The sequence below is a fragment of the Papio anubis genome, chromosome 9 (assembly GCF_008728515.1).
Source record: "Papio anubis isolate 15944 chromosome 9, Panubis1.0, whole genome shotgun sequence".
Taxonomy (NCBI): Eukaryota; Metazoa; Chordata; class Mammalia; order Primates; family Cercopithecidae; genus Papio; species Papio anubis.
Genome location: NC_044984.1, coordinates 3517385 through 3541453, shown reverse-complemented (window position 1 = coordinate 3541453; position 24069 = coordinate 3517385). Strand labels below are relative to the sequence as shown.

General features: G+C 48.2%; 1 protein-coding gene and 3 long non-coding RNA genes across 4 annotated transcripts in view; 1 reads left to right on the top strand and 3 right to left on the bottom strand.

Moving 5' to 3' along the window:
* The window catches only part of PRMT8 (protein arginine methyltransferase 8), a 98488-nt gene extending 85368 nt beyond the window's left edge, over window positions 1–13120 (bottom strand). The window contains exon 1 of the mRNA XM_003905816.5: window positions 12591–13120. Within this exon, the coding sequence (XP_003905865.1) occupies window positions 12591–12665 (75 nt within the window). The 5' untranslated portion in view covers window positions 12666–13120. The remainder of the gene's footprint in view (window positions 1–12590) is intronic.
* LOC103888475 lies at window positions 5463–8026 on the bottom strand. Its single transcript, XR_652989.4, has 2 exons — window positions 7588–8026; window positions 5463–5997 (listed from the first exon to the last, which is right to left on the bottom strand). It is a non-coding gene; the product is annotated as an uncharacterized LOC103888475 (long non-coding RNA).
* On the top strand, window positions 10404–17397 carry LOC108580871. Its single transcript, XR_002515489.2, has 2 exons — window positions 10404–11546; window positions 14643–17397. It is a non-coding gene; the product is annotated as an uncharacterized LOC108580871 (long non-coding RNA).
* LOC110740633 overlaps window positions 15834–24069 on the bottom strand; it is a 26834-nt gene continuing 18598 nt past the window's right edge. Inside the window, exon 3 of the long non-coding RNA XR_002515488.2 lies at window positions 15834–22896. This is a non-coding gene — a long non-coding RNA (uncharacterized LOC110740633). The remainder of the gene's footprint in view (window positions 22897–24069) is intronic.

Below are 24069 nucleotides of genomic sequence, written 5' to 3'. Positions count from 1 at the left end.
AATTAGGAGCCTTGGCCTCAGGACCGTTCAGATCTCTGGTCTGAGAACATCCCCCACTGCATCTTCTGCTCAGAGCAGCCAGTGATGGTGGATCAGGGAAAATATATTGGCTGCTCCAAACCCGAAAACACTCCTGCCTTAAGCAAGGTTTTTCAGGCTCTCTGCTGCCACTGCCTAAGCATAAGGCATTCTTGATTGTCTCAGGCAAAGCCCTCCCTCCCCTAGCCCTTTCGGAGACTTATGTCGTGCCAGTTACACTTGTCTATGCGAAAATCTCCTCTTACTCAGTTTGCATTGATTATAAACCTCTGCAACTCTGACTTTGCCTGACTTTGCTCTTCAGCAGTGAACATCTAACTGGGACAGCTTAACTGCGGACTTGCTTTCGGTCAGGTGGACGGTGGCTTTGACCTCAGAGGTATACTCTTCTAATGGGATCCTCTGTGACTGACAGAGCCTCAATCGGTGAATCAGGAAGGGAACCAACAAATATTCATTTAATTGCTAGCATCCATAGAACATTTTTTTTCATACAGGAAAGGTACCTGTGGCCAATGATAGTTCACTGAACAAACAGTTTTAAGTCACTAGCAGGCACCGGCTATCGTGGTAGATGCTGGGGTTCAGTGGTGAAGAGCATAAACAGTGTCTACTCTCACAAAGTTGATGGTTGACTTCTAGATGAGGAAATAGGGAAGTAAAGCACAGGGTGATACGTGCTGAGATAGCAGGCATTGGTGCTACAGGATAACATAGGAGGAGACTTGGATCTGCAGGTGGTGGCAGGAAAGCCTTCTTGGAAGAAATGACATCCACACTGAGACCTGAAGACAGAATAGGAGCAATGAATTGAGGAGGGGAGGTAGGCAGCTGAGTGTGGCTGGAGCAGACGGAAGGGCTTGTAAGAAATGAGGATGGAAGAGGGCTCAGGGGCATGATTACACAGGGGTTTCTGAGCCTGGGTGAGGAGTGGGTCATGATCCTAAGAAAAATGGAAAAGCCACTGATGGGGTTTAAGGAAGGGAGAAGCATTATCGGGTTTCTATTCTAGAATGCACACTCACGCTGCTGTGAGAGGAGAACCAAGCAAGTAAAGGGAGGGTGCGCAGAGAACATCCAGAAGATCACTGCAGAGATCCAGCTCAGAGGTGAAGAGACACGAACAAGGACGGCCACAGTGGGCCTGGAATGTGGAGGACAGATTCAGCACAAAGAGGAGAAACATTTCAGATGTAGAATCTCCAGGTCTTGTTGTGGAGAAAGGAGACAGCAGAGTCCAGGCTTGTGATTTTGGTGACTTATTACTAAGAAAAGTGAGAACGGCAGGAGCTGGGAAGAGGGCAGGATTCCGGAGGCAACCCAGTGAACCTGAGGTGCCTATGACATCTCAGTGAAGATGTCCTGCAGGCAGGCAGATACACCACGCCAATCTCAGAAGAGAGATGTAGGCTGCAGTCGGAGGATGGAAACTGGTCATGATGCTGAGAGAGCGGATGGGGTCACCTGGAGACAGCACGCAGAGAAGGCGACCACAACCCTGCCCGGAACAAGCCCACAGCACCACAAGTCACAGAATCAACGAAGCATATCAGCTGCAAAGTCAAGGCTGTGTAACGTCTCTGACCCTAAAACTCGGATCTGTCTTTACAAGACTCTCCCTCAACTATTCCCACGCCCGGCCTCACCTTAACATGTTTCTCACAGGAAACACGCTCTCCCGCATTGACATGTCAGACACTGCGTGTAGCTCAGAAGCTCCAGGCCAGTAATTAAATGTGTACCTCATGTCTCACATATTATGAACTATAAATCACACAGGACATGTATGTTTGTGGATGAGCGTGTTCTCCTGCATGACGGACCTACTGACTCAGAAGCGTGTACACATCCTCACATAGAAACATCGCGACACCAGGCCGGGCGCGGTGGCTCACGCCTGTAATCCCAGCACTGTGGGAGGCCGAGGCGGGCGGATCACAAGGTCAGGAGATCGAGACCACGGTGAAACCCCGTCTCTACTAAAAATACAAAAAATTAGCCGGGCGCGGTTGTGGGCGCCTGTAGTCCCAGCTACTCGGGAGGCTGAGGCAGGAGAATGGCGTGAACCCGGGAGGCGGAGCTTGCAGTGAGCCGAGATCGCGACACCTTGCAGTCTGTCTGGAATAGGTCATTTATATCTACTTTCAGCGAACATCAGAGTTGACTATTCCCATTTTGAACTATAAATTTTCTCCTAAAAGTGAAATAACAACTGGGCAGAAAAAAAAATCTTAAAAGTTGTAACAGTAGGAAAAAGAAGAAGACATCTGCCAGCTTTATGTCGTATCCCATTATCAAATTTAATCCTCATGGCCAGCCTATGAAATGGGTTTTACAATCCCACAGGGATGAAAGTGAGATCCAAAATCAGATCTGACTACCAAACTCCCCCCTACACCATTCTGGGTCAACAACTTTAATTTGAGAAAAAAGGGGAAAGAATACAAAAATTAGCAGGGCGTGGTGGCACATGCCTATAATCCCAGCCACTCAGCAGGCTGAGGCCGGCGAATCGCACGAACCCGGGAGGCGGAGGTTGCAGTGATCCGAGATCGCGCCATTGCACTCCAGCCGGGGCCACAGGGCAAGACTCTATCTCAAAAAAAAAAAAAAAAAAAAAAAGGCCGGGCGCGGTGGCCCACGCCTATAATCCCAGCACTTTGGGAGGCCGAGGCAGGCGGATCACGAGGTCAGGAGATCGAGACCATCCTGGCTAACACGGTGAAACCCCGTCTCTACCGAAAACACAAAAAATTAGCCGGCGCGAGGTGGCGGCGCCTGTAGTCCCAGCTACTCGGGAGGCTGAGGCGGGAGAATGGCGTGAACCCGGGAGACGGAGCTTGCAGTGAGCCGAGACTGCACCACTGCTCTCCAGCCTGGGCGACAGAGCGAGACTCCATCTCAAAAAAAAAAAAAAAAAAGGAGAAGAAAAAGAATTCTTACAAAAGGAATAGCATGTGCTATATACAGGTTTATTTTCCTGACTCATTCAATAAGAGTAGTCATCAATTTTCTACTATGTACCTGTGGGCAAAAACTGAACTAATGCATGTTAATAGAGAACATGCCTTAATTAGGGCCCTATCTACACTTCTGATGGGCTATAATCGTTTGTGGAATTCTTTGACTGAGCCTCCCCAGAGAATTACTGTCATAACTGCTTGTCAGAGAGAGATGAAATCCTTGAATTTAATGTGACTATGGGAATTAGAGTCTTTCATTTTCTGGGAGACCCAGGCTTGAAAGGCCACCACTTTACTTTAGCTAACAAGAGATGGTCTTTCACAATAGAGTGACAAATGGGGCCCTAATTGAGGAATTTGTTAACAGCCTTCCCTTTATAGTGGCATTAGCCCCATTTGGCCTTAGCTGTGCCACTCACACAGCTTATATTCTGTGGGATTTAGTGCCAAGAAGACAGGAAATTTAACTCAATAATTAAACCTCCAATGTGTCATGTCAGCCTGGGCATCTCTCTCTCCTATCTCCTATCCATGCCTCAGTTTCCCTCAGTAGGAACGCAGGGGAAAGTCACCAATCAGTCCGGTAATCAACATGTAGGAACTGAGCAAGGCTTGAGGGGGCGTCAAGCCCAAGAGAAGCCTGAGTTAGCATTGTCTACCCCCAGGGAGCCTCCCGTAGAGCATGACCACTTCTCTTCCATACCCCAATTCCCTCACACCTGTAGGAACTCCATCAGGCTTCATTTTCATCTGATAGGTGTGGACAAACACCTGAGTTCTACATCCCAAAGCTGAAAGTGAGCCTGGAGAGTGGCAGGCAGCCTGTGGGTCACAAAGGCTCCCTGTTCCTCCTATAACTGGGGCCCTTCACATGGCACAGTGGACCTCTGGGCAGGGAAGCTAAAGAGCCCTGCCTTCAGCTGCTTTCTTGACTCTACCTGGCTGACCCGAGAATGAATTCCCTGAATCAAAGGTGCCTTCCCTCAACTGCACTGCTCTCACCCCTCCCAGTGTCGATTCCACAATGTCACCAAAAAGGCCCTGTACTTATCTGTTCTCCTTTCATACACTGTTGGGTAAGCCCAGATTACTGATAAAGCTAATCTTTCTCGAGTATTTACCATGTGCCAGACATGTGCTTCATGTGAAATAACTCACTTTGTCCCTGTGATAACCCTATGGGATAATGCACCATTACCCATACGTAGCATAGGGGATGAGTCCCACACACAGGTAACTGCAGTAAGTGGTACAAGCTGGGAAGCAGCAGAGTTGAGCTTGGACCCAACTAGTAACCCCACGCTAACCCCAGAGCCTACACAATTAACCCCCACACAAAACTGCTGCAGGCTGAGAAGTCGGTGGCCTACACGGCTTATTCATTGTCCTTCCTACCCTCCAGAATAGCCCTTCAAATACGTTGCTGATCAGTGCCCAAGTCTACCACTAAAGTAATTCCTCTGACAACTACAAAGCAAAACCGCTGGGAGGATGAGGGGATCTAACCCAGGGAGCCTATTACAGAGCCACAAGCTTCAGTCAGTTACAGGCTCATTTCCACACCTGGAAGTGTATCTTCCAAATCTCCAGGTGGGTCGGAGCTGGTGTGGAGCAAAGGTTAGGACAAGCTTGGGGTTGGGAGTGTGGACAAAAGAGAGGAAGAAGGCCATGTCAACAGCAGAGAGCATTCCAGCTCTGCTACTTACTGGCTCCATAATGTTCATCAGGATAATTAAACTCTGAAAATTTCCGTTTCCTTAATTGCAAAACAGAATTAATAAGAGCTGCTTTGTGATATTGTTGAGTAAATGAAAGAAGGCAATGTTTACAAAGTTTACACGGCACCCAACGCTAATATGTATGTTAAAATGGTAACTCTTGCTATAGTGATTGCTACTGCCCAAGGAAAAAGCCATGATAAAGACCCTGGGAAGCCAGTGGGTACAGTGTGCAGCTAAATGAGAAGCAGGAAAGGGATAAGGGAGAGAGATCACTTTCTCGGACTTTGCAACTCTTCTGAGGCCATTCATCAGCCATTTGCTATATGGCAGGCACTGTGCTGGGTAACGTCATGGGTTAAATTGTGTCATTCAAAAAGATGCATTGAAGTCCTAAACCCCCAGTACCTGTGACTGTGACCTCATTTAAAATAGGGTCTTTGCAGATGTTATCAAGATGAAGTCATATTGGATTAGAGTGGCCCCTAATCCAACAAGACTGTTGTCCTTATAAGAAGATGTATAGACACACACAGGAAAGAATGCCCTGTGAAGATGAAGGCAGAGACCAGGTGATGTGTCTACAGCCAAGGAATGCTGAGCATCGTTGGCCACCATGGGAAGCCAGAAGAAAGGCAAGGAACAGATTCTCCATGAAGACTTCGAGAGGAACCAACGCTGCTGGTATCTGGATTTCAGACTTCTGCCTTCCAGAACTGTGGAAGAAGACATTTCTCTTGGGTTAAAGCCACCCAGTTTGTGGTATTTTATTACAGCAGCCCTGGGAGGGTAACACAGGTGATGAAACTACAAAGATAAATTTTAAGAAGCAAAGTTCCTGTCCCGGAGCCTTCAGTATTCATTTTATCCCAGTAAAGTAGCTGGATGAGAGTCCAGACCTAAGACTGATGGCCTAGGGTCAAGCTTCCAAAGAGCTATACTTTGTTAGACAAGTACATTGTCTACCGGGTCCAGCTAGGAACCCAGGCCTAGGGATAGTTTAGATGCACAGGGAGAGTGAGGTGACGGCTGTCCCTGCCACAATTATGTCAGACCCCTGTCACCCACACGGCATAGTATTGGAGACTGTGAAAGTGAGGATGGCAAGATGGCGGTGGAAGCAAGAAAAGAAGTCCTGGAAAAAGGAAGGCGGGGCTGGTGTCTCTTCCTAGGTTTCTTCCAAATTCACCATTCCACATTCTTCCTCCTGTTAATTTCTCCACCCTTTCTCTTCACATTTTAAGTTTCTACTCTGGTTCTTCTCATGCCTTCACAGCCTAGCGGATGAGAAAAAGCATTTTGGCGATTAGAAAACCAGACTTTGAGCTCCAGCCTCATCATTTACCAGCTGTGGGATTTTGAGCCAATAACAGTAACTCTCTGTGCTTCAGTTTGTTAATCCAGCAATGGGGATATATGTAATTCACAGCATTACACACAATGCAATGTATTAAGCGAGCATTTTAAGTTCTACAAGAAGGAGAGAGCTCTCACTATGCACGATTCCTAGACCTTATGGAGAGAAACACTGGTCTTAGACAGTACAGATCAGGATATACCAGAAAGTTGGCACAAAAAATAAAAACAATAGATGAGATGCTACTTTTAAAGGAGGTATAAAGAGCACAGACCCAGGAGTCCACAGGGTCTCGACCCCAACACGGAAGAGCTCTGTGATATTGGACAAGTAGTTCCTATCTCCTGATTAAATGATTTGAGTTTCCGCCCAGCTTTAAGATTCTATGACTTTATGAAAACATGCACATCAAGCTGTTTGCTCAATATAAAATTACACTTTAAAAAGAGATCTTTACTTATGGGCTACTCATTACAAATATGGGAAAAACTGTGATGCCTGAGGGAATTCTTATAACAAGTGAAGTAAGAAAAGACATTTGATGTGTGAAATATCCAGTGGCTATTTTGGCTGGATAATACTGGAGAGGCAAATCTCAAACACTCCTCTCTTAGCTATTCCTATTAGAAGTCTAATATCAGAATATCAGAAAAAGGGGTTGGAATCAATTGGAACAAAAACTAGTAAAAAGGGTGGGACAACCCCAAATGGAAAGGTAACCAGCCAGTTTTCATCTCTTTTCAGAATAACATAAACGAAGGTGACTCAGATTGCAATTGAAGAGTTTGAGCTCAGACTTCAGGGAGAACTTCCCACTACTGAGACACTCGAGGAGTTTGGGGAAATTCCCTTCTCTGAAGCTTTTGAACAAGAGACCGAGTGGCCAACAATGCATCTTGGGTTTGGTTCTCAGAGACAGAGGCATGGACAGAATGACCTTTCAGAGGTCCCTTCTAGGCTGTGCTCACTCTATCTTGTGACTAAGCCAGTTCACAACAGCACCACCTGCTTGCTTCTCACACACAGAGGCTGCTTTCAATTACCTTGGCTGTTCACATATTTTCAGGCTGCCCATTTTCCCCCTGCTGGCAGAGTAGACTCCAAGGTGTAAGGACTGTTTTTACAGATTTTTGCATGTTCCACACTGGTATGTGATAATCACTTCACGTCGCAGTTAGCAAAGAGGAAATGAAACCCACTCCTGAATTGGAGGCAGGAGTGCTGTGTTTCACTGTCTTTGACAGCCAAAAGCCAATTTAGGACTCTCCGAAAAGCTAAATTCGCCAGGCAAAAAAAAAAAAAAGTGGGTATCTTCTTAATTCTCCTGAGCTCACTTAAGGACTGAAATCGGTGTTTGCAGAGGGAGGAAAAAGTGACATGGACTGGGGCTTTATGGATCATTTCAGCTACAGAAATGAGAAAGTGGGAGAATACTTTCAGTTTGCACTTTTTTGGCAAGACTCCTAAAAGCTAACAGGATAATAATCATAAACGCTTATTGAGAACTCACCATGTAGAAGGCAATGTTCTAATTCCTTTGCATGAATTAACCCTTTTCATCATCACAGCAGTCTTAAAAGGCCCAGAGACGATAAGCAACTTCCTCAGTGTAGCAACACATCTACTAGGTCCAGAGCTGCATTGAAAACCAGGAAGTCTGTCTCCATAGTCTACTAGTTAGTGTACACACCCTGCAGAAACAGACATAGATGAAGACCATCCTCAAAGAACTGGGCCTGATTCTTCCTCTTCCTCAATTCCCTGACCCCTGTAATAATGGGGCCACGTTCTTCAGCTGAAAGCAACTTCCTGAGGAGAAAGATCTATTAGCCAAAACCACCAAGATACACCATGCCAGAAGTCAGCTCAGTTATCCCCATAACTCACTGCAACCCCTAATCTCACTGTCACATTGTAGGATTTTTTCCAACCTGTAATTATTCCCTCTCCCTGGGCCAGCAAGTCAACAGAACATTAAAAAAAAAAAAAAAAGTCTCCAAAGTGACTCTTTGCTAAAACTGTTTCCTGACTCCTGGGGGCTCTTCTTTGAGATGATAAAACCCTAATCAGGGAGTCATCACCATAAATAATGCATCATGCATCAGACTTTCACCAAGAATCAGTAAAGCAAGCAGTAGCTCAGGAGGGTCCATTATCCCCCATGGTTCATAGTTAGGAATTGTGATTAATCCATTTATCTGCTATTCAGATGACTACTCCATAGTAAGAGTCAATCATTACTGAATATTGAATAGGTACATGAATAACCAAAATGTACCCGTGATTTGACTGGCTTCAGCACCTTGATTCCCAGAATATTTACCCATTTTGAGTTTCAAAAGTCCACAGCAACACAAGTACAGCAGACGGGTGGGGTGGTGGGAGATAGGAATCCCAATTTCCAGAAAGCCATGAGTGACTAAAGCCCAGAAGCCTTAACAGTTTGTTTACAATCACAAACATCAATTCAGTCAACATTTATTAACATTTATTACTTACTGTGTGTGAGGCCCAGTACTAAGAACAGGATATTCAAAAAAAAAAAAGTGCATTATCTAATAGACATATAAATAGACACACAAAAAGCCAATTATCTTGCAATAGGAAAAGTGAGAGACAGGCGTTAGGAACACATAAGAAAGAGTAATCACCCTCCCTGGGGAGAGAGGATAAATGGCAGATCTGGGAAGCCTGCCCAGAGGAGGTAACATTTGAGCTGGGTCTTGCAGGTTGAAAAAGATTGTTTTCCAGAGAGAAGAGGGAAAGAGTGGCACAGGCAGAGGGAAAAGCATGCACAAAAGCATTCAGGTATGCAGTCAGAGGTCTTTTCCGAGATTTGCATGATGCAGGTATTAATGGGCTATGCGCACCATGCTAAGGAAACTGGGCTTTATTCAGTGTCCTGTAGGCAATAGGACAACTTCCTAAGCTTTTAAAGAGCTGCCTGATCATGAGCAGATTTGTGCTTCCAAAAGCTGATCCAGTACGGTAGGATTATGAGGCTGGATTTGAGAAGAGGACCAGCAGTTCAGAGGCAAGTGCCTTAGTGAGGGCAGAGGTGAGATGACCTGTCTTGGGCACTGACAATGGGCTGAAGAGGAGAGTGGGACTGGAGGCTTTGCAAATATTCCAGAAGGCCACAGAGGAGGTTTCTGATGACACCCAAGGAACAGGGGAGAAGGAGAAGAGGCTGGCAGGAGAATGGTGATTCCCTTAGCTGAGGAAGAGAAGCATAGCTGAGTGATCAGGAGAAAACATACATGGAATTAACACTACTGCGTGTTTGTCATGTGCCGGGGGCTCTCCTGGCATTTCCTTACACCCATACCTGCCCTATTCCATGAGGAGAATCAGCTCAAGTTAACAGAGAAGGGAACTGAGGTCAGAGTGGTTGAAGAGTGCCTCCGGGGCCATCCATTGCCAATAGTGCCCAGCAAGCATGTGAAGTTGATGCTCTCATGCCCTAGCTGGCTACTTCACTTTGTGGAGGGAGGCTCTGGTCACAATGTAAGTAGTTTTATTCTTCACTTGCTCCCTTCCTGCCCAATGGTTGGAGTATCTCTCTGTATCTTTACCTTGTGAACGAATACCTCCTCCCATCCTTGCCCACCCCCATCACTGCATCTCGCCCTTCCAAAGTATTCCTCTCCGCCCACTCCTCATCTACTCCCATTCACACATGGCATCTTGTTAGAAATAGCAAGGGTAGGGCAAACAGCAATGAATCAGAAGTGGGGGCAATCTGTGTTTCAGGGCTGACTTAACCCACCAGATGACTTTCAGCTACTGCTTGACCTCAGCCTCGGTGTCCTCAGCTATAAAATGGGGATAAGAAATGAATACTAATCTTTGCTTATCTCGCAGGATTGTTGTGAGGATGGAATGAGATAAACAACAAAAAGGAAAAGGTGGCTACAGGATTATCCATCATAGTTGTCCATGAGAGTGTGAGCCCCCCCAGAGCAGGGACCAGGTGGTCCTCATGGGTACCTAGTTTTCCTGGTACAGAGTCGGCGCTTGATAAAGAGATGTGCAATTCAGAACTAGGACCACTACCACGCTCCGCACCACCCACTGACACACATGGAGGCGTGCTCCTGCCGCTCTCATCCACCATAAATGCAGGCAAGCCCACAACACCCCACTTTTGGAAGTGCTGCTCTAGTCCTGGCTTATTCCAAAAACAGCCAGTTCCTGGAGGGAAACCAAGTGATTGTCACGCTGCCTGGATGCCTCCGCTAGGCACGTTTGACCAAGTCTGGGTTCTACCCCTTCTGCAGGGAAGTTGCTAAGAACTGATCCGCCAACCTGGCTCACACCCCTCCAAGGAGCCCCAGCTGGGTGCGTCCCTCCCCGCACTGCCTTGGTGGCCCGCACGCGACGTGGTTTTTTGTTTGTTTGTTTTGTTGTTGTTCGCAGGAGCCCGGCCGCCCCTACTGCTGTTTTCATTGATGCCTTGAGCAGAGCTGGCATGTGCAACTGCTGAGAAGGGGGAGCGCGGAGCGGCGGGGGAAGCAAGTAAAAATAGCCTGGCGCGCGGCGCTCTGCCTGCTCCGGACGCCTTTAACCCTCGCCGAGGTTGGGAGAGCACAGCAGCCGCCGCTGCACACTGCGGAACCTGGCAGGGGTCTGCACCCAGACCCCAAGCGGCAGCGGGGGTACGAGGCAAAGGGGCCAGCCAAAACTTTTTTTTTTTAGAAAAATGAGCCGGGCGTGGGGTGAGGTGGAAATGCAGGGAGGGAGCGCCTTCTCGCTTCCAGGGCTCCAGCCACCTGGCAGAGACCGCTACGTGCCCGCTCGCTCCACATTTCACAGAAGCGCGGCCTTGAAACCCTGGGCTATTTTTAGAAACCCTTTCGGCGGGTGGGCGATCAGAGCGCGGAGGGTGAGGGGACTGGTAAGGATGGCTTTCTTCTGGGAGGCTAGCCGCCTCGCACTGCACATCATTCCGAACGTCTGCTCTCAGGTGGGGGCTGGGGAGGAGGAAGTGGTGAGGGGACGGCAGGCATGCAGGCTTTGCCCTAACTCAAGGAGACAGCACTCGCTACTGAATGCCCCACTGCTTTCAAGTCCCGGAGCGTGTTTGTTTTGAAATCGACAGTTGCCAGATGCATGCTGCTTCTAGTCTCTCAGAGGATGGGGATTGATAAAGCGTTGCTGCCTACGCGGTGGGGCAGGGGTTTTAGCAGCAGAGTTGAGACCTCAAGGGAAGAAGACCAGGAAGGGTCTCTCTACCTTTTTGCATTCCGGCAAGACAGAGGGACAAACCCCGCGCCACACCCCCGTCCCCGCCCCCCGCTGCATATGGGTAACCATATGTGAAATGTGCGGCAGCCCCACCAGACACCCAGCTATTAATAGAGCCCGGGAGTTTGCTCTCTGTGTCTTTTTCCTGCCACTGAGTAAGGGATGATCTTCACACACATGCCCCACTCCGCCCCCACCTCGGCGCACCGTTTCTCCAGGAAGGTAAGGGGCCTGCCCACGCTGATCCCCTTCGTGACTACAGGTGCCCAGAGCCTACGGAATAGTCCGGTTGTTGTAATGACAGCGGGGTCAGGGCGAGGCGAGGGATCACAGCCTCGAGTCTTGGGACACAACGCCCAGCAGGGCTCTCTGCGGCTCAGGGCCAGCTGGAGAGTAGAGAAAAAGGCCGCCGAAGGCGGGGGCCAAGAACGCAATTTGCGGCGCTACAGCGACCTCCTCAAAAGCCCTTGCGGGACGGGCGGCTGCAGACCCGTTTCTCACTGCAGCCGGCGGCGCGCAGCCCCCACAGTCCGCGCAGGCTCGGCTGCGGCAGGGGCGGACGCTGTCCCTGGTGCTGAAGGTGGCCGCGGCCCGTGTGCCCTGCCGGGTTAAGCGCCCCAGAGGCGGCTCTGACATCTGACGATTGCAGACTTCTCTCTGGCCCAGATCTGGGCCGGAGGGTCTGTAGGAGGTGCTCAAGCCCTCCCGCCGGCTCGGCCCCCGCGGCCGGGAGCTCTCCGCGCTGCTGCGGGGACGGAGAGCTCGGGGACCGACTCGAGCTTGAAGGGTAAAGCTGAGGCAGCGGCAGGAGATGGTCAAGACACTGCAGGGAGCAGACCTGGCCCCAGGATTACCCACCCCAGCTCTGCACAAAGCCGGCACCCGGGAGTCCTCACGGAGCCCAAAGGAGAGGGCAGGGGAGCGCGGCTGTCCAGGATTTGGGACTTGGGGGCAGGAGAAGGGAGCAGCGGGCGGCAGGCGAGGGTGATGGGGGGAGAGTGACTGTTTTGCATTTTCAAGAGGGAGGGGACCTGAGACATGAACTTCCCCCCCACCCCCCACCAACACACACACACACACACACGCACACACACACACACACACGCGCGCACACACACACACACACACACACACGGAGGCCGGCAGAAGCAAGCGGGATGAAGCTGGGGAAAGTTTGGCACTCGGTGCTGAGCGGCGGCGGCGGCGGCGCGGTGGTCCGGGTGGGCGGCGGGGTCTCCGAGAGCCCCAGCTCGCTCGCCTCCTTACCTCGGTGTTCTCGGCCGCGTTCTCCGCCATTTTCCTCCTTAGGAGCAGGCAGCGGGAGGAGTGTTTCATGCCCATAAGAGCCAGCAAGGATTTGGTGATACAGAGATAGTAGAGAAAGAGAGAGAGCTGGTGTAGCTTTAAAAGAGAGAGCGAGAGAATGGGAGAAAAAATTCCAACCCAGCCCCTCTGCTGGAGCGTCAGCCGGCACAGTCAGCCACAGTGGAGTCTGTTCTGCAGTCTCCACTTTGTTTTATTTTCCTCCTTTCTCATCTGCTCCGGATTCCTTCACACAGTTTCAAGTTCTTCTCGTGCCCCCGACCCCCCTCCCCGCCCCTCTCCACCCGCGCTGCGGGCTAAGCGCGAGGGAAGCCGCCCTGAAGGCTCCGCGGCGGCGGCGGCGGTCGCGGATCCTCTCCAGGCTGCTCGCAAAGTCCGGCCGGCCAGAGGCAGCCGCCAACTCCTCTCAACTTCTGCCGATCCGCTGGGCGAAGCAACACGCTTCCTGCGCGTCTCTCCTAGGGGCTGAGCCGGGTGAGTGGGGGCGGGGTAGGAGGTTCGGTGGAGCAGGCGGCGGCTGGGCGCAGACCGAGGGCCCCCAGCGCCCCCGGGCCCGCCCCCTCCCCTAGTCTCCGAGGGTCTTGGCCGCCTCCACTCCCTGGCGCTGCGCACAACTTGCGCGGAGACCAGGCCTGCGCTGGGGGCCCAGAGAAAGCAGGCGCCGGGCAAGGCTCTTGCAGGTTCTCAGACCCGGTGCGCGTGCTCCCACCTAGGGCGAGCTCCGGGCGAGACCGGGCCACAGTTAACTCGCACCCTCCCCACCCCGTCCCACCCCAGCTCTCCCGCTCCTCTGCCAGTTCCTGGATCCTTCCTTGGCGAATTATGGTTTGGGGAATGAAAGGGTGGGTGTCTGGATGGGGGAGGGTCCTTAACTCCTTCAACTCTAGGGGTAAGTGTGGTGTCATTCTTTATCCTTCTCTCCCATTCTCTGTACCCAAAGCCCTTGGGACTCCAAGCCCCTTTCAGGTTGAGAGGCAGGGGCAAAGGTGGCGGCCAGGGTGGCTTGGGAAAGAGGGTGGGAGAAAGTCAAATGCGAGACTGCAGTGCCCGCCGCCCCCCCAACTCCAGTCTTCCCTGGCAGCCCCCTGCCCACGCATTTCTCTTCTCCCTCCTCACCCTTCCCCCACCATCGCCAGATTTTGAAGTCCCTTTTATGGGAGAGAGGGAGGATGTCACGCACCCATCAGGATTCTCTTGATCCTTTTTTAAGGGAGTTTAGGCGGCAGCAGGGGGTGTGAATTTTTATACAATGCATTCCTGTCTTCACTTTGAGAGCTGCTTTTTCTCTGTCTTACTGGCCATCTGTCGGGCAGTGGGAGATAGAACAAAAGCGGGGGACCCCACTCTGCCTCTCCCTTTGCAGCAGGACACTCAGGCTGACTCCTTAAAGCAGCTGCACTTTTAAGCTTTCAGCCTACAAGTCAGGGACTGAGACCTAGAAGATGCTGCCTGAGCACCCGGCTGTCTTCACGTCATCTCTGTACTTGTTTGGGGAGGTCCCTCCCAAATGCCCTATTTGCTTTTATCATCACCTTTGATAACTGGGAAGTGTGAGCCTGACTGTCCTCAACTAACCCCAGAGTCCATTGAAGAAAAGGGCTAGAATCTTTCTCAGTAGGAAATATGCCTCCATCATCTGGTCCTCGGGGAAAGAGAGGATACATTGCACTAAGTAGAGGTGAGAAGTGAGGGATAGAGGAGAGGATGAAGAATGAGAAGGATGAAAATGTAGCAAGAGGCTTGAGTTAATGAGACTGTGTGTGTGTGCATGTGTGTGTGTGAGAACTTGAATAAAAATATGGCCTTAACCTCCTTAACCTTTTCCCTTCTCAGAACACAGACCTGGGTTAGAGCTGGGGGTGAGTGTGCAGAGTCCTTGACAACACCCAGTCGTTCTTCCCGTTCACATCCTGCCAACGTGCAGAGAGTGGTAGGGAAATAAATGATGTGAATCTGGAGGATGACTTTTACCCTATTGAATTCCTTTTTCTCTAGGCATCTTCTCAGAGACAAAAGATTCTGAGAGACATCTAATCCCCTACCAAAAGTGTCTCGGTGTTTGTGCAATCAAAGGAAATCAGAAAAGAAACGATTCTCACCGCTCTGTGGTCCAATCCTCTCATTTTACAAATAAGGACCCCAAGATTGGACAGAGGAGGACATTTGTCCATGGTCCATCAGCAAGCCGAGGACCCAGCTCCCCAGCCTCCTGACTTTCAGTCCGACACTCTGCCCCCACCCGGCACTGCTTCTGCTTGTGCATCCCTTCTGTGACTAACCAGGGAGGAGGGGAGCTGAAACAAGCTCCCACCGGAATAGGCTGCTGCCTGTGCGTGATTATGTTGCTATGAGAACCTCAGTGGGTGTGTTTCCTCCTTTCGCTGTTGAAATCTTTTGCTTTGCTTGGCTTCTCCCCAAGCACAGACACGTCTCCCTTTGGAATGGGGAGTGGAGAGGCTGAGATGAAGAGCTATATTCTCATGGCAAGAGTTTTCTATCCCAACCCATCCAACCCAGAGCCAGCCTGGGGCTGGGAGTGAGGAGCCTATGCCACTAGGGTGGTTCCATAAAGGCTGGAGTCCAGGAAGGAACTGTTTTGAAAGTGGATACTCTAGCCCCCTGGCGAGCTGTCTTAGAACAAAGAGGTGCTGTTCCTGCTATGTAATCACCTAAGAACAAAGTCACAAGCAAGCTAATTATCACTTTAAGAGACTAAGTTTGGGGTGATTTGTTATACACCAAGAGATGACCGGAACATTCACTTCTTATGATGGTGAAAAGTGCCTAGCACAGAGTAGGTACTTTGTAGAACCCTTTTCTCAGCATCCCCACCATTCATGTGAATTCAGTCTTTCTCCATCTCTTCTGCAAAAATACATTAGCGTAGTCTTTTACCAGGTTCATTAGTTTAGTCATGCCACAAACAATTTACTAGGCATCTCTTAAATGCCTAGCTCATTAATAGGCACTAGACTTAACAAGAGGCAACAAAACATATTGAATTGACCATTGATGAGCTCTTAATTTAGTCATGTTGGATACTTTTAAGGGTACACATCTTCTGTAGAATTCTTAAGGAGATTTTCATGGGAGGCAAGAAAACACGTGGGATGATAAGGGGTTCAGAGAGTTCACTAGGGTATGAGTTAAATGGGTAGTTTGAAACAATAGACCCTACCAGGTAAAGAGGTTCTGAAGACGCATTTTATTTACATAATTTTTCTTATACGAGATCTTCAACGCAACAAAAATAAAGTGCATAGAACAATGCCTATCTTATGGCAAGTGCACAAATATTATGTCAACATTCGCTAGGCCCTGTCCTAGGCACATGAGTTAAATTTTATATAACACTTACTAAATTTTATAGAACACTTACTATATGCCAGAGACTATTCTTGACCTACATGTGTTCTCATGTAGCTGGTTCAACAGCTCTTTGAGGTAGATACTATTATCCCTATATAACAGATGAGAAAACAAAAACACAAGAAATTGCCCAAGTGGTAGAGGCAAGATTCAAATCTAGGATGCTTGATTCCATAGCATAAACCCCAAGAAGTTGACCAGGTTCAGGGAGCAAGACAGTGGTTCTCAACCTTGGCTATACAGTGGAATCACCTGGAGAGCTTTAAAAATACCAGTGCTTTGGTTCTACCCCCAGAGAGTACGATTTAGTGAGGTTTGGGCATCAGGATTCTTTAAGTCTCTAATTCTAAGGGACAGTGATGATTGGAGGACAACTGGACAAGAATATCTGTTGACAAAAAGACCTACAGAGGAAGAAGATCTCTAAGTTACAGAAGATCCAAAACAAGAACCCCATGCTGTAAAGAGGTCTATCTCTAACTCAGAGGTTCTTCAGAGGCCTGGACTGGAGGAAAGCTGTGTTGGTGGTTGAGATGAGACTCTTGGGGAGGGTTACAATTAGAAAGGTTATCCAGCTTTGTGAGATGCTGCAGAAGTGAGTTTCCTATTACTGGAAAGGCTCAGATTAATTGTGGGCATAGATGATGTAGAGGCCCCACAAACACCAGAACCAGAAGGTTGAGCAAGCCCTCTGAGTTTCCACCTGCCTTGTGTTGGGACTCTGCTTTTCTGTCTCTTGCCAACTCTGAGCCCTTGCTGAAACCCCAGAAGGTGAAGATTGTACCATATTTCATCTCTAGGGGCCAACCAACCCTTCCTTTTGCTGTTGCCCAAAATTAAAGGCCCCTAGAATCAGGAAGCAGCATTCTGAACCTGTGGACCATGCTGCCTGGAAAATCTCAGGCTCTAGCTTGTTCCAATGGTGGTTGCTGCTAAAAGGGGGGATGTATTATGTGGTTTTCTCCTCCTCCTCCCAGGGGACCTCACACATGGCCAGGGTTCACATATGGCCACGGCACACTGCAGTGAATCCATGGCTCCTCAAGAATCAGGCCACAGCCGTGATCCATCACCACCTCATGGCAGCTAACCCAGCAGTGTTCTTAGTGTCTTCCACACCAGATGGGAGCCACACCAAGGCTGCAGCAGCCAGCTACCTGGCTGAACCTCCAGGCAGCCCCATACCTGGGCCGTTCTCCTACACAAAAGCCTCTGTGGTCCTATTTCTCCCTAACCCAAGGCCCAATATTCCAAAGAACAACTTGCTGAGTGCCACCAGTACCTGCAAAGCAATTTGAGGTGGGATTTTTTCTTTTGTACCAGAACCAGAATGTTATTTCTTCCTTGCTCTGATAATGTCTGATTAAATCAATTCACTGTGGTTTTGTGCTGAATATGATACTATTTGCTTTAACAATATCTGGGAGGCATTTTCTTAGTATAATACTTCTGCATTTATAGCTCAATCCTTGCTGTTTTATTCTAAAAAGTTGAACACTCTTCTTACCTACCTTTCTCTAAGGATGAGAAAGACCCAAAAGATTCTGTTGTGCTGCCACAACAGAATTAGCTTTTTCTACTGAGTGGAGGTTGTACACTCCACCCCTTTCCTCCTTTTTAAATCTTTCACGAAGGCTTACCTTTTTATGGGAAATCTCTCCAGAATCCCTGAAAGCCACTGGAAGCCATTCAATCTATCCAGTGCAATAACTTAATACATATTTTTTTCTATTAACCTTATGTGACTGTGGGCCAAGCATGTGCTAAGTATTCTGTACTAAAAGGTGAAGAGACTTATCTCTGCATTGGTGACCCTTATCTTCTGGGAAGAGTTGGTTAAATGACTAACTGTGATATACTAAGCGTTATAATAGATTTAGGTACTACTGGGGGTCTTATGCATTGGTTCTCATAGGTTAAATATAGCTATAATCAATGGCTTATAGTCAGGTAGGTCCTGCAAGCAGTATCTATTGATATGGACAGGGAGACCCTGGAGGCTACAGGGCCTCAACCAGAAGCCTGGTAGATTCCAAGTGTGGCTGGAGACACATTCTTTTTATCAAGATACCAAAGTTCTTGTATGTCTTGGAAACTTTCACAGATGAGAAGTTTTATAGCCTTGACTCTCCAAATACTCTGTTTACCAATATCACTTGTGGCATAACACATTGTGATCTGCCTTAGGATAGAGGGCTGATCTCTGGTGCGTCAGGGCAACCCGGCCTGAAAATGCACAATGAGTGGAGGTGGTAGAACAAAGCTGTGATTGAGTCCACCTTGTCCTTTCTGGACCACGTAACCATTCTGGTCCCTTTCTTCTCAGGGGATTTTATTTTAATTTAAACTTTGTTAGATTTTTCTTTCATTTAAAACTTCACCCTCTTAAGGTAATATTAACATTTTACTGTGTACTCTTCTCTATTTTTTGCTCATGCAAATATATATAAGACCTAAGTTATATATATATATAAAAGTGTGTGCTGTTGGTGTATGCTGTATATAAATGGAATCATGTTATATACATTACTCAGAAACTTGCTTTCTTCATTAAACACTGTATAATGGGCCTCTTTCCAGGTTACTACATGTAGATCCAAGTTATTTTTAAAAGCATATAACATCTCACTCTATGGATAAACCATACTTTTCAAACAATTCACCTATTGATGAATTTTCAAATTCTAAGCAATATTTTAATAAATGATTTTAAAATATATCCTTATGAACAGAAGCTTTTATTTTCATATAATAGTTTCCCCCGAAGTGATATTACTTTAATATCCATTGCCAGTTCCTCACCAAATTGTAATTTCTAAGACTGTAGCTGCAACAATCGGAAGGGGCAAATCTAATTTTCCTTCCCTTTCCTACCCTACATCAAGTGCAAAAATACCTGCTGCATTCAAAGCCCTGGATTACACACTTGAGAAGGAAGATCCATGAAATAAAAGACGTAATCCTGTTTTAAATGTGTTTCTACAGCAAGAGCCTTCCAATGCCTGGGGAAAGGCTAGTGAGAGATGCTGAGACCTGGGGCATTCTTTCCTAGAGGTCTTTACAGAGAACAGATCGCTTCCAATTGCAGGACAACAGAGCATGGATTTAATGCATGAATTTAATGTCAATACATGAATGACGAAGAAGTACTGTGATCTGAAAAACTTAAGATTTTCTTAATTGGCATCAGTTACCTGTCTCCTGGGCAGAACTACCACAAAGGATACTCAGGCCTGAGATGCACCCTCTGTTTCCTTTCCTTCCAGAGGCTGTGCCTGCAGGAGAGCCTGGATTGATAGCAGCCTGCCACCCCTGCCATACCAGTACCTAGTAGAAGTCCACTCCCTCAAAAACCACACTCCCCACTTCCCAGAAGGCCTTGTTTGACTCTCTTTCAGACCAACATTTTCTGTATTCAGACTTGCCTGTAACAAATGACCTACCCATTGCCCTCAACCCAAGGAAGCCTTGCCATTTAAAACCTCCCAATGGAGCCTATCAAAGGGTGCTTCAAAGTGTGAGGGAGGCTGAGGGAGGAAGTAAGTGAGATGAAGGAGGCATTTAACAGAGCCTAGCAGAAAGAACTTTGTGGTCTTACAGAACAGTAAGTTAACCTCTCCGTCTGTGTACAAACAGCTTAACGGTGATCACTGCCTGGCTAAGGGATTGTGAGGATAAAATGAGCCAATGCAGATGAAGCATCTGGCACAGTTCCTGGGACATAGTGTTGTTAACACAGGTGAGTTTCCTTTTCTTCAGCTCTTCCTAAAAGACCGTATCTAACCGTAGGAGACAGAGACACAGAGTAATAAGGAGAAAGAGCGTGGCGGCAGGGGTCAGCGTGCCTGTGCACTACTAGTCCCAGCTCTGTCTTTCAGCAGCCGGGTGGCCTTAGGAAAGTCACTGAACCTTTCCGGGCCTGTTGCCTCCTCTTTAAGGGATTTGCCTGAGAAAAACCCTACATCCTCCTTCTGTTTGCCGTTTCATTCATGGTGTGGATTATGATGCTAACCACCTCCAAATGATAGCAAAGACTGGTCAGAGGCGTCTCAAACCAAATTTCAACTCTGATGGCCAAAACAAAGGCTGAAGAGCAGAACGCCCTGTCCCTCCCACTGTAAAACTGATGGGAAGGGAAGTTAGCCTGCCATCAGGTCAGGGGTTTACAAAGGAGGCCTGTAAGTAACGTTAATTACTGTGTTCACTCCAGCACTGGGCTCTAGTTTGGCTTTTCCACAGGTCAAAAGAGGTGCCATTTTTTAAGAGCCCCATTGGACTCCAGCAGCCTCAAAAGTAGTAACCAAGCAGCCATTATAGGTAGGCATCGCTTGATTTCCTCATCACTTGTCAGGAGGTAGAGCTTGATGGGGACATCAATGAATTTCTCAGCATTACAAGCTACTGGGCTGTAAGTCAGCATAACCCCATATCTCTCAACAATCCATGTCAATACATGAATCACACAAATCAGCAGATTATTGGAAAAAAATTGCTCTTTGACTCATTGTATGTATTATGTATTTTACATGCAAATAACGTTTCTACCTGTCGATTCTTGACTACAAAATATATTCAAATTAACGTGCTGCTCAGACATACACAGTGATGGCGTCAGACCATAGTCCCTAAAGCAGGGGGCCAGGTTGCTGGGGAAGCCAGCCAGAGTCCTCATCTTACCAGGCACAATCTATTCTGTGGCTAACTCACCTACGGAGAAACAAAAATCCATGTTTATCCCAGCGTAGCTCTCAACCTCAAGTCTAAATAAAGTGGGGTTAAGGACCATTCAAGTTATTCCACAGGAAAAAAAAAACAAAACCGTAATGGTTAAGTGACATTTTAAAATCACACAGCAGGAGAAGAGTGGTTTCCGTTTCTTGGATCTTCCAGGTATCCATTTATTTCCCACACAGCTGTCATTTACAAAGGGAAGGGCTTCCTTCTCCAGGGATGGAAACTCTGCAGGCAAGTCTGAGAGCTGTCTCCTGGGCTGTGGTTCTTTCCGCGCAGGGCCTCACAGAAGGGAGAGGGAGCCTGGTGTCATCAGGAGAGTGACCACTGGCCACCTACTCACTGCGGACCAGCTGCTGTGCTAAGTGTGTTCCCCATGGAGCACACCCACCGATCCCCACACCAGCCCCAGGCGTTAGTTACATGGTTACCCCCATTTTGCAGATCAGGGAAGGATGGCTCAGAAAGGTTACTGAACTTGTCCAGGTCACACAGCAAGGTGCAGGTCGGAACCCTGCTTCAAAACCTTGTCTCCTTGACACCATCAATGGCACAGACCTCAGAGCCACGCAGACCTGGCCTTAAATCCAGACTCTGACATTTAACTAACTCTATGATCTTGGACATGTTGCTCAACCTCTCTGAGGTCCAAAATTCCCATTTGCCAAGAGAGATGGGCCTGGTAAAACCTACTATTCTGGGCTGCTGTAAAGTTCCTAACCCAAAACCAGGCTCATTGTGGACCTCAATAAATGGGAGTGATGACATGTGGCGTGTGGCTGGATGTGACAGGCTCAACCCAGCAAAACTGCATGTGTTGTTCAACTCTCAGGCACACATTCAAGTGTAAAAAGGACACCCCAGCCCCAGAGGCCAGAGTCTCTGTCAACCTGACAATGGCTGTCGTCAGGGCAACTCCACTTAAGTGACACCTGTCAGCCTGTGTTCTCGCTGTAGCTCTTTCTGTCACATCCACTTAGTAACTTCTCTAAGTGGTGTCACTCCAGCTTGCATACCATATTTGCAGGTGTTGAAGACATAGCTTTTTATTTTTTAACTTCTAGAACACTGAGCTTACATGTAGACCAGATATGCTATGCAACGACATCAGGACTTAGTTAATGCATCCTGAGCAAATGTGGGCTTAATCACAGGAAGGAAGGAAAGATCCAGCACCTTGGCAAGTGGCTGGTGGAGGAAGGAGGAGGAGAATGGTATTAGAATGACTTTGCATATATGCCCCAACGCTTTTCCAACCTACAAAGATGGTCTTTTCTTTTCTTCCTTTCGCCTTCTCTTTAAAAACCTATCTATAGTCATCTCCTGCAGGATAGTCCATGCTACACTGGGATTAATTTAAACTGAACATCTGTACCTTTTCCTCCTGGCCTGTAAAACGAGCCCTGGAGGGTTCAAGTCAGAGTTTGTGACTGGAGGACTCTGAGCAAATCTTGCCCTTTTCCTTCAGCTTCATTTCATCTCAAGTTAGCTAAGGCAAAGATTGGGCCTCTCCCTTCCTTCCCCTGATTGGATAACAGAGTCCCTGAAGCCATTCTCATCACTATCCTTTTGCAGACAGAGTTTGGCACAGACTTTCTAGTCCTGTAAAATCATAGCCTAAATTTGGTTGCATTTGAAGGGAAGAGCTTGGGCCGGTGAGCTTCTGGGCCACTTTTGTCCATCAGCATCTCAGGCGAGCTTCTAAGGATCTAAGAGGAGCTCCAGTATCACCAGGCCATGACAGCTAGTGTCACACCATGTACCAATTGTCCAAAGTTCCTCTTCTGGGCCCCTCTTGAGACACAGAAGCCTTTACCACCCTTCTCTCCCTGTAAAGCTCCCTGCTACCAAGGATTTCCAGGAGACTCTGCAGGACCACATCATAGGTTCACGTCTTCTTCACCTCTGGCTGCCCTCAGTCAATATTCCATAACCTCGAGGTTGCTTTCAGAAGCCCTGCTGTTGCCTGCATTGACAGTGTCCCTCATGAGGTGGCTGAGGGCTATGCTAGGGCTGCTGCATCCCAGCACTCCCAGAGCTGGATGTTGTGCGGAATCAGATGAGCCCCAACCTCCACTCCTTGTGTTCAGAGTTCCAAGGCTTCTGGAGAAGCGCCCTTTCAGTTTCTGGCCCTAACTCTTCCATTCCTCTGTAAGGGCACAAAAGCCAGTGTCAGGGTGGAGTGCGGCTGACATCCCCTCCCCTCTGTTGTCTAGGTCTTTTGCCCCATCTTCCACTCATAGGATAATAAGACACACTTCTCCCCGCTTGAGTCATAGACAAAAGTGCCCATAACGGTCAATCCATGTAAGTGAAGCCTTGGGAGAGGAGAGAGGGCACCTGTTACAGAGAAAGCACTGGGCTGGCTGCTCTTCGATAGTATGTGGGGTGGGCAGCCCTGCCTCTCCCTCTGGGTTTCCTTGGGAAGAGGATTTCCCAGCCACGTGCCTGGGTCATGGTCTGTCTTCTGTATTTGGCCAGGCAGGTAGTAGCATTTATCAAACATCTACAAAAGAGCGGACCCACCTTCACATCAGTCTCACATGCATCCTCCCATGTGAGCTCTCTGTCCCGGCCCCCGCTCTAGACCGCCACCACCCCTTGTGGGTATCAACTCTCAGAGGAACAGCCCTTCCCGTTTATTAACTATCAACACTTAGCTTTCCCAAAGGGATTTCTGTTTCCAAAGGAGATTCTGGAAGAAAGCCTCCTAAGCTCAAGTTACTAGAGAATGAATCTCTAATGGTGGAAGGTCAAGCACCAGTTACAGGCTGGTGTGAGCACGATTTTTGGGGGCAGAAGTTCACCCTGCACTCTTTAAAATCATGTTACACTGGTGTTTAATTCTGCCTGCCAGTAAGTTATGCCCTGGACTATAGGCATCGGAGAAAGCAAGAAGCTATAGGAAAGAGGGGGTGGGAAAGCACTGAACTAAAGTCAAGAGAATCAAATTCTAGTCCCAGCTCTGCCACAAGTTACTGGAGACCTCAGGGAAAGTGGGTGTCAAGAAAAAGACCCCTGAGAAATGGGGGTGGGGAGTGGTTAAGGTATGCTTCTGCCCTTAAAGTCCCTCACATTCCTGGTTTTCATTTCTTCCTCTATAATGTAAGAAGTTTGGACAAGTGGAATTTGTCACTTTCAACTCTTCCATTCTAAGAGTGTGAACCCTGTGACTGGTATTCAGAGTACAGATGCTGTACCCAGTTCTCGGAACAAGCAAGAGGGAAGGAGGAAGAAGCGTTGGGAAAGCGTCTGCTCTGGGGCTCAGGCATTGGGCCCCGAAAATAACCAACCCTACCTATCTTCCAGGTTGTTTTTCTTT